This window comes from Malurus melanocephalus, unplaced genomic scaffold (assembly GCF_030028575.1).
Source record: "Malurus melanocephalus ecotype Western Australia unplaced genomic scaffold, MMel_1.1 scaffold_865, whole genome shotgun sequence".
Lineage (NCBI taxonomy): Eukaryota > Metazoa > Chordata > Aves > Passeriformes > Maluridae > Malurus > Malurus melanocephalus.
In genome coordinates this window covers 129,374-139,152 of record NW_026624097.1, presented here as the reverse complement: position 1 = coordinate 139,152, position 9,779 = coordinate 129,374, and the positions used below count along the sequence as shown (strand labels likewise).

At 54.6% G+C, this 9,779-nt stretch overlaps 1 protein-coding gene across 1 annotated transcript; it reads right to left on the bottom strand.

Annotated features, from left to right (window-relative positions):
- Nucleotides 1-338: 338 nt before the first annotated feature.
- PLEKHO1 (pleckstrin homology domain containing O1) lies at nucleotides 339-4,088 on the bottom strand. Its single transcript, XM_057385777.1, has 4 exons — nucleotides 4,031-4,088; nucleotides 3,719-3,823; nucleotides 2,876-2,977; nucleotides 339-2,372 (listed from the first exon to the last, which is right to left on the bottom strand). Exons 1-4 carry the CDS (start codon nucleotides 4,031-4,033, stop codon nucleotides 1,608-1,610), a joined length of 975 nt encoding a protein of 324 aa, XP_057241760.1. The 5' UTR covers nucleotides 4,034-4,088; the 3' UTR covers nucleotides 339-1,607.
- Between the last annotated feature and the right edge of the window lie 5,691 nt (nucleotides 4,089-9,779).

Sequence of the window (9,779 nt, the reverse complement as noted above, 5' to 3'; positions counted from 1 at the left end):
GCAGCTCAGGTGTGCCCAACAGCTGCTGGTGCTGGGGGACCTTTCAGCCCTTCCTGGAGCGTGTGGTGGCTCTTCCAGAGCCTCGGCTCACAGCAGCATGGAAACCATCCCAACATTTAAGGAGAGGTGCTGCTGAGGAAGTCACAAAAACAGCACCTTGCTGGCACTACCTGGGATGCAGGAAGTCACAAGTGAGGCTCAGTGGTTCCTTGCGAAAAACTTTGTGGAGCAATCCAGTTAATCAATATGGAAAAGCACTGAAAGTTATCCCTGGAAGTATCACTGCAGTCTGGTTAAGCCAAACTCATTGAGAAAGGTTTTGGGCTTGGTTTTATATTTTCTTTAATTAAAAAAAAATCTTTTCATCACAGCCAGGAAAGAAAAACACCGACTACGATTAGGAAATAACTTTGTGGGTTTAATGTTTTCGTGGACTATTTGCCATGTAGGTTAGGGAATTAGGTTTCCTTTCAAAAAACAAGGAACAGTTGGATGTTACCACATGAGCGAACCTGTGAGACAGCCACATCCTGCCCATGGGTGTGAAAGCTGAGCCAGCCTGTGATCTGAGCTCTGTTCTGGGCTCAGCTTTCGTTCCAGCGGGGCTGATTCTGATCTTGGGCAGCCCAAGCAGAGCTTGCTGCTGTCTGACTGTGACACCTGAGAGAGCGAGGCAAACGTACCCAAACTGCCGTTGGCTTGTGGTGTCTGGCTCCTGCACACACCCCCAATCTTTCAGTGAAAAAAAGAAGGTGAAAAAAAAGAGAAAATAGAATGGAAAAGCCCCMAAACCCTCAACTGTTGTCGAATCTAAGGCTTTGATCCTCTGGTTGCACAGAAGGGAAGACACATCCCTGCTGCCTCCCATTGCTTGGGGCCAATGGGATCAGTGGAGCATGAATGGCCTGACAGGATCAGGGTGGACACGGATTGCATCCCTGCTGCCCTTTCAGARGGCTCTGTGTGCACCCCAAAATAACATCTGGCAGCCCCAAAATCTCCAGGAGACTGTGCCAGGACAGAGCTCTCGAGCTACAGCCAGCAAATGCCTCGATGGCCTGYGTAATGCTGGAGGCCAGCCTGGACTTCCCACATCTTCAGGAGAGTTTCTGGATGACGGAGCTTTCCAGGCCGTGGTGAGGATGGACACCTTTTTTTGACCTTTTAATGTCATTTATTTCTGMGAGGATGGTGAGGGAACAGGGCAGGTGTTCTGGTGAAGGAGATACAGTGTGGGACACAGCCCAGACATGACAGCAGCAATGCCAGGGCTTATCCAGCTCTGCCCCAAGGGCTGCTCCAGGCAGGCACGGGCAGTTCTGGAACTGCTCCTCACTCTCGTCCTCAGAACATGACAGGAGCTGGGGCTGGGGTGCAAAGGGAGCTCTTACAAAGGAGGTATAAACTGCAACTGATTTATTGGAACACTGCGTTGATTCATCAGGGGATGCGATGGAGGAAAGGAAGGATCCAAGCTTTGAGAAGCAAATTTGGGTGAGAACAGGCACCTTTTCACTCTTTTGAACACTGTAAATAATAATAATTAAAAAAAAAATCAACCATACGGCCGCCCTCCCCAGTCCCTCCCTCCCATCCAAGGCTTGCCTTCACATCATGCTCTTCCTAAACTGCGACTGTGAGCTCTGTTTGGGCTTCGAGTCTGACTGCTGCAGCTCAAACTGTTTGTACAGGTCCCTCAGCTCTTTGATCTCCTGCAGCACCCTCTTGGCYTGACTCCAGGTGGAGGAAGCCTCCCCCAGCAGCCTCTCAGATTCCTGCAGGATCCTTTCAGAGTCCGACTTGGAAGATGATGAGGAAGAGGTGGTGGTGATGGTGGTGCTGGTGTTGGAGTCCTTGGTCATTCTCTTGCCCTCCCCATAGCCCTTCACTTCTGTGAGCAGTTCCTGAGTTTTTTCCAGTTTCAGTGCAACCAGTTCCTGTATCCGGGACAGCTGCTCCGGCTCTGCTGAGGCAAACTGAGCCTCCAGCCCCTTCCTCAGCACCGCCCGGTGTGTGGAAGAGTCCTGTCGGGACAGGATTTCTTCCATGGAGGCACATTTATTCTTTTCTGAGTGCGAGAGCTTTTTGGGGACCTGCGGTGTGTACATGGTCCCTTTGCCCCAGGAGTCACTGCGCTGGCCAGCTCTGTCCCAGGCGGTCACCTCGTGCCGGGGGAGGCTCCCTGTCCGGCCCTGCTCCCATGCCTTGGTGTTCTCCGAGTCGGAGCGGCGCCGGCCGGCCGTGAGCTGTGCCACAGACTTGTCCAGATCCACCCGGAAACTCTGCTCACAGGTGCCCTGCTCCTCCGGAGAGGCGTCCTCCTCCTGGATCAGGTCGAGGGTCAGCATTCCGTCCGAGGTTGAGGTAGATGCCTGGAGGAGCAGAAAGCAGAGATGCATTGGCACGAGAATGGCTGCACCTTCCGAGGGTGTCCACTCTGCAAACACCCCACAGAGTGGTGACACAGTGACACAGTGACACAGTGACACAGCCTGGGGCTGAGGGGACCGAGCTGCAGATCCACACACCCAAAGCACTGGGGCTGAGCCCTCCCTGCCACCCATGAGCAGCTCCCTGGCTGTTCCCAGCAGGAACCTGGAGGAGCTGTCAGCGATGGCAAATGAGGATTTTGCAGGAGGTTTGTACAGTGCAATGGGAGTTTTGCAGGAGTTGCAATGGGAGTACAGTGCAGGAGGTTTGTACAGTGCAATGGTCCACGAGAGCAGAGGACGAGAGCTGATGACCCACAAGTGTCTTTCTGGCAGCTCTCAGTTCAGGACAGAGCTCCAACACCAGCTCTCCTTGCRCTTACTCCAAAGTGGAGCAGCTCCACGGGAGCTCCACCTGAGCAGTGTCTGGGGTTGGTTGTACTCACCACAGCCATGAGGTGACCCCGCGTGGGAGGACGCCGCGAGTGCTGGATCTTGGCTCTGTCACGYGTTGGGTGGGCCAGGAAACTGTCCTCTTCCACAGTGACCTGCAGGGTGACACAAACTGTGAGCACAGCACATCACTGTGCCATTGCCAGCCATTGCCAGCTCCTGGAGCTGCCATCAGGACACTGGCAGGAATGGCATGTGGGATCCAGCCTCAGACAGGCCCAGTGTTCCCCTGTCCTCTCCCCTCTGTGCTGGGATGGATCAGATCTGCTCAAGTAATTCCTGACAACTGAACCTGCTTCCAAAGGTTCACATCACAGACTTCCCTGGAAGTCATCCTTCCTGATGTTTGCTGTGCTTCTTCCTGCTCTAAAGCCTCTCCCACAGCCTGACCTTGGTTTTCCTTCACTCCAGGCTCTGTGCTGCCATCCAGGAGAGGAAAGAACCTCCTGGCAGTGCCATGGGAAGCTGAGTGTGAAYGGGAGATCTGAGACAGGTCTGAAGTGAGGAAGGGCTGCCATGAAACATTAATGTGGAGTCAGCCCTGGAGCGAGGGCACAGCCTGCTCCAGGTAGGTTCTTCTTCCCAGTGGAAGAAACTGGGAATGCTCGGCCTGACCTGGCATTCTGAGTACACCCTGTGTCCCCAGGAAGAGGCTGAACTGGGGCTGCTCTGCTGTTCTTCCTGCAGAAGGTGCTTTGTGTAACTGGGACTTTCACACTCCCCTTGAGCAGTGGGAGGAGGTTTCTACAGACAATTTGTGTGGATGTGTCCCCAAGACAGGRCTGTTCACCCAGGTTCAGACAGGGGAGCCAGGGCCCAGCCTAAATCCTGCTCACCTCATCCAAGATCCGGTTTTTAGCACGTGTGATCGCAGAGTTGAGGGCATTAATCCAGGACTCTTTCTCTTCCGGACTCACAGCCAGGAAGATCAGATTTGGTGCCTACAAAAGAGGRAATTCAGGTCAGTGCTGGAACTCACAGTGTGAGCCCTGCAGCCTCTACAGAAAAGGCAGAGCCAAACCTCCAGCCCTGTCCACCCCACACAGCAAAACTCCAGGACCATCCACATCCCATCCCTCCCTTCCCTGCACCCCCAGGAACACCCACATCCCTGCCAGGCTCTTTGCATGCAGGCAAACCCCACCAACCATGTTTCCAGGCTGCCTGGAGTGGGCAAGGGTAAATTTGCTGTGGTTCTTTTTGCTTCTGCTTTTGGACTTCCTGAGTTCTTCACATTTCTCATAGTCACTTAGGTCAAAYGTTTCCTGTATGTTTTTTTCATCTTTTACCTGTAAAACAGCAAGAAAATGAGAGCTTTGCAGATGTTGGACAGAGAGGGTGCTCAACACGAGGGTTTTGACTTGTCTCTTCTGGAATGAGAGGGCGTATGCAGAAGGATAGCAAGAAAATCACACTTTTCCAGGTTAATTCCTGCCTCTGCTACCCCCAGAATTACTGCAGCCAGGCTGAGTGCCCACACAGGTGTGATCAGAGAGAGCATTTCTGCTTGTGGACCCTCAAAATGTGCAGGATTTCATCCAGCCACAGGGAGGGGGCTGCTGTGGAGGCGGGAGGTGCTGGAGAAGGTGGACTCTGATCTCTGATTCAAAGGGACAATTATTCTCTGCAGACAGTGCAACAAGAGCTGAAGGGATAAGGATTAGCACTTCCTATTTTTACCCCGTGCTGGCAGCTGGCTCGGGGGAAGCTCCGCCAGTGGCAGAGTGTGGACASGATGTGAGCTCCAGCCCTGGCAGGGTCTGTGCACAGAACCCACCACAGGACAGGGGCTGGCAGCTCTCCCAGGGCTCTCAGTGGCCTTTAGAGAGTCCTGGAGTGAGCATTTTACAGGATTTCCCATTCTCCTGGTCTGTCCCCAGCATTGCACTGCAGTATGAAGGTACACGATGACGGATCGGTGTCACAGAGATGGGGTTTGCACAGGGTCACTGACAGGGGACAGGCAGGATCTGGAGGCACCTGGGTGCTGATCCCTGACCTGGCACTGCTGTCCCTTGGGGACGGCTCCCCTGGAGCAAAGGGGACATGGCAAAGCTCTCTGTACCCTTCCTCTTCATCGCTCTCTTCATGCACCATCCTCAATCCCACTCCTACAGCAGGGCAGCTCTACCCTTCCATGGGAAACATGAGGAATTGGGAAACTGGGGTGGGAGACAGCTCAGCCTTGCACGTCTGTTAYGGACACTGCACCAGGCTCAAATCCACATCCATCTGCTTAATCTGACCCCAGCCASTCATTCCAGGCTGGATCCCTGCTGAAGGCTGTGGGAAGGCAGATGGTGTAGAGCTCTAAGCCCTTGGATTTCCTGAAATGACTCCACCCCATTTCATGCATTTCCTCCACACTTTTGGGAAGCACTGAAGGAATTCCCCGTGATTTTTCCATATAATTTAATCAAAGAGGGTGACTAAACCAGGGACAGGGATAAAGTGACCATCTGGCCCTGCCCGATGACTGCAGCTCCCTCTGTCCTTCACCCCTGTGCTCCCGAGGATGCACAGGACAATCACCAGCACCACCATCCCTAGGGCCCGGGGCTGGCTCCTTGTGACACATCCCTGTGTCTGTGTGTGGGAACAGAGCCTGTCTGGCTGCACATCCTCCCCACACGATTGCTGCTAATCGCCTTTGATCTCTCCCCACTCCCATCCTACAATCCACCTCTTTCCAAGAATCTGGGCTGAGTTCAGCCCGACTCATTTGCAGCAGGAAGAGCCAATCCCCTGGGAGTCCCCAGCTGTGCTGTGCTGCTGACTGCAGATGTTTGCTCATGTGGGTCACTGGGGCTTCTCCACAGAGCTCACAGAGCTCCCAGAGCTGGGACTCAACTCCAGGAATATCCACAGGACACTGCAGGACAGGATTTGGCTGTGTGTGTCCCAGCATCGGGCAGTGCACAGGAGGAAGCAACCTCTGGGATCAGTTCTCAGTCAGAAAGGATGAAACAAGAAAGGGATGGTTGATCTTGGCCAAGCCATTCCCAGCTGGGAGTTCCCAGCAGCTCTTTCCTTCCCCTCAGGAGCTGCGGGATCTCAGAGCCTCACAGAAGGAGGGTCCCTGCCCCCCTGATTGAAGGATTATGGTGAATCAATYCCAGCAGGTGCTGCCCTGGCTGGCTGCTGCCACTGCTGTCCACTTRCATCAGTTCAAGGCACAGAAAACAATCCTGCCCTGGGGTTCCACCCGGCTGCTACCTGTGCCCAGGTGAGGGAAGGGAAACGAGGATGGGAAAGGAATCTGCAGCATCCTCCATGCCTGGAGCAGGAGGGAACATTTCCCTGCCCATGAGAGCTGCAGCCCTGCAGCCCTGGCACTGCCCCGCTCAGGGTGTCACTGCTGTGCCACACTGACCCCGGTGTCACTGCTGGGATCCAGGAGAGGAGCTGCATTCCTCACCCTCCTCACCCTCCTTCCCTGCAGCTGCTGCTGCCTGGCCCTGCCCTGGGGACTCCCAGCCCTTGGCACTCCCTGTGCCCTCAGATGTGGGCACACAGCAYGTCAGAAACCAGCCATGGCACCCAAATCCCTTCTCCAGAGGGTCACAGCTGTTTGTGCTTCCCAAGGTCTGCTCCCATAGGAGAGACTGATCCTGCTGGCAGCAGGAGAATCTCTGAGCTGGGTGATCAATCACCTTGCTGTGTCTCACTGGTGACAATCTGAACTTCCTCCCTCATCAAACTGTGACCTGCAGCAACCCCAAACCTCCTGGACCCAGGTCAGAGCTGTGTTTTGGGGCCAACCCATGCATGGAGGGGAAGGGCRGGTGCTCAGTCACTCCACTCTGGGATTTTTGGTGGAGATTTGCCTCAGCAGTTTCTGCTGCAAAAAATGCGGAAGGTACAGAAAATCACAAGATACCAAATGCAAGGCACCCACGGGACACTCAGGAGGTCACAGTGCAGCTCAGGGTGTAACCAGAAACCTTCCAAGTCTCAGTTTAGCCAAATACCCATCCACAGCAGTTTTGGGCCAGACAGTTCCCCTTGCAAAGTTTCACTTCCTGCAGCTGAGCAGCTCTACCCAGCAAGGGAGAAAGCTTCCTGCAGATCAACTGAAACCAGGCTGTCACTGGGACAGGGGTGCACAATGCACATGTGTGTGTGCAAAGGATGGACAGATGGACATCTCTGCAGACCCGACTGAAACCAGGCTGTCACTGGGACAGGGTGCACAATGCACGTGTGTGTGCAAGGGATGGACAGATGGACATCTCTGCAGACCAACTGAAACCAGGCTGTCACTGGAACAGGGGTGCACAATGCACGTGTGTGTGCAAGGGATGGACAGATGGACATTTCCACAGACCTGACTGAAACCTTCCACAGCCCAGGCTGCTCCAAACCCTGTCCAACCTGACCTTCCAGGTATGGGGCAGCCTCCCCTGGACACTTCCAGGGATGGAGCAGCCTTCCCTGGACACTTCCAGGGATAGAGCACCTTCCCTGGACACTTCCAGGTGTGGAGCACCTTCCCTGGACACTTCCAGGTGTGGAGCACCTTCCCTGGACACTTCCAGGTATGGAGCAGCCACAGCTTCTCTGGCAATCCGTGCCAGGGCCTCACCACCCTCCCAGGGAGGAATTTCTGCCCGAAATCCCGTTGTGTATAATGGCTCTCACTGAGGGCAAACACACCCCGTGGAGCACCAGAGAACCAAGTGTGCAAACAAACCCCAACCCCCTTGGCTGTGCCAGGCTGGAACCACGGAGTGCCAAGGAGCAGCCCCTCCTCGAGTGCTCTCGTGCTAATTGAGCCGCTGCCTTTGGTAGCAAACAAGAAAATGCTCAAGGAAAGTGTTTCCTCATGCTCTTGTCACCCGGGGCTGCTGGGGCTGTCTGGCAGCAGGAAGTGCAGAGCCCAGAGCTGTGTCAGGAACAGGGAACAATTCCCAGAAATGTGCCAGGGAGGCACCGGCCGGGAGAACAAGGGGAAGGAATGCAGAAGTGAGCTGAGAAGGTGGTGGAGTGCTCAGCAGAGCTCAGCCCACTGCAGCTCATCTCCACAGAGATGATTCTGGCCGATGACCAAACGCTGAATAATGAAGGATTTTGGTGTGAGTTCACAGAGTTCAGCGGCCATGGGGAGCAGAGGGAGCATGGCTGGAGCCTCAAGCTCCCATTTCAGGAGGKGTCAGACAAGTCCCACAGCTTTCAAAGAAACACCCTTGGCATTTTCCATCACCTGAAGAACATTTCCTCTCCTTACAGACTTGGCTCTGCCAYGGAGAAGCCCAGGCTTCTCAGGCATTCCCAAATTCTCCTGACAAAATGGAATAAAGCAGGGCCRGTCTCCCGGTGTGCCACAGACAATTCCTCTTCCCATGTGCTTTGGGGAGATGGGATTCATTGCCCTGCTTCCCAGATGGAGAAATTCAGGCAAAAGTAAAGAAATGTCTGGTCTGAAATAATTTCATGAGCGCATGGCAGAGCTGAGGATTTAACCCTTCCTGCTCTGGGATGGTGGGGAGGGCTGGGAATGTGGAACCACCCCTGGAGCAGCTGCTGAGCATGAGAGGAGCTGCCAGGAAATAGCAGGAGCTCCAGGAGCAGAGCTTGGAGCTGCATTTGGGAATCCCTGGGACCAGGAGGGGTCCTGGTTTTCAATAAGTGATGATGCTCCAGTTGGCATCAAACCCTGCCCCACGTGTTCTGAGACCCTGAGCAGGGARTGCTGAGAGTCATCCCTCTCTTGGGTTTGCAGCACTCCTGGATTCRAGCTGGAGCTACCTGGACACACTCAGGAGGGACAGACAGACAGACATCTCCTCCCTGCACCTCTTGCCTGTGTTGRTTCCTGTTTGAACATTTTCTCTCATCCAGTCCAATCCCGCTGTGTTGGTCTGCGTTACTGAAGGAAATTTGGGAGGGCCACAACCACGGGGGATTTGTGCTGCTGGCTCTGTGCCCCTGACATCCATCCAACTTTCCTGATCTGTAAATGTTTCTACAGATCCATCATGGGATTTGTGTCTCACTAGCACCAGCCCASAGTCTCCAATCCTGTTCTTATCACCTCTCTTTACCTGACTGTTCCCCAGGCACTGCTCCCCACCTTGCACAGAACATTTTCTCCCTGTTCCCATCTCTCTGCTCTGGAGCAGCCAGGAGGCAATGGCAGCGAGCTCTGGAATGCCAGCACGCAGTTCAGCATCACACGGCCATTTGGGMCACTTTTTAGGCCATTTCTGTGCTGTAGCAAGCCCTGATCCATGGCTCAGCCAGCCTTTTATGAAAATGCCCTTCCTCTCTCCAGGTTCTGGTACAGTCAGGCCAGGCAGCCGTGCATCCACCCAGCAAGAGCCTCCTCTGAGGGGACAAACCCAGCAAGAGCAGGATTTTATCCCAAATTCTGAACTGGAGCAGCCCCATGGCTGCTGTGGGCACCGTGAGCCCGGAGTGGCCCTGGGATGTCAGAGGGACAGGAGGGAGGGAGGAGAGCTCTGGCCTGGGGAGCTCTCTGTGTGCATTTATGGAGACAAAAAGCACAGGGGCCACGCAAGGACAGGCAGGTGCCAGCTCAGCCTGACAATCACATCCCATTACCTCCCATGTCAACACCACACTAAACCCCAAACCCCGACAAGGAGACAGGGGCAGTGCAGGGGGCACAACAGCACCTCAATCCGGGGTGAAAATCCCCAATGTCCTCTTAGTACGAGGGGAAATAGGAGAGATCGACCCCTAAATGGCTCAATTCCAGCCGGGAGAGTGGAGTCATTTCCAAATMGAGAGTGAGCAGCTGGGAACAAGGCAGTGCTGGGCTCAAGGACAGAGGACAGGCACAGAAMGGAGCCGGCATTGCTGGGGCCCAACTCTCGCTAAGTGAATCCCTTCCAGGCTGGGAAAATGTCCCCCAGCAGAGCTGTGTCTGAGCCA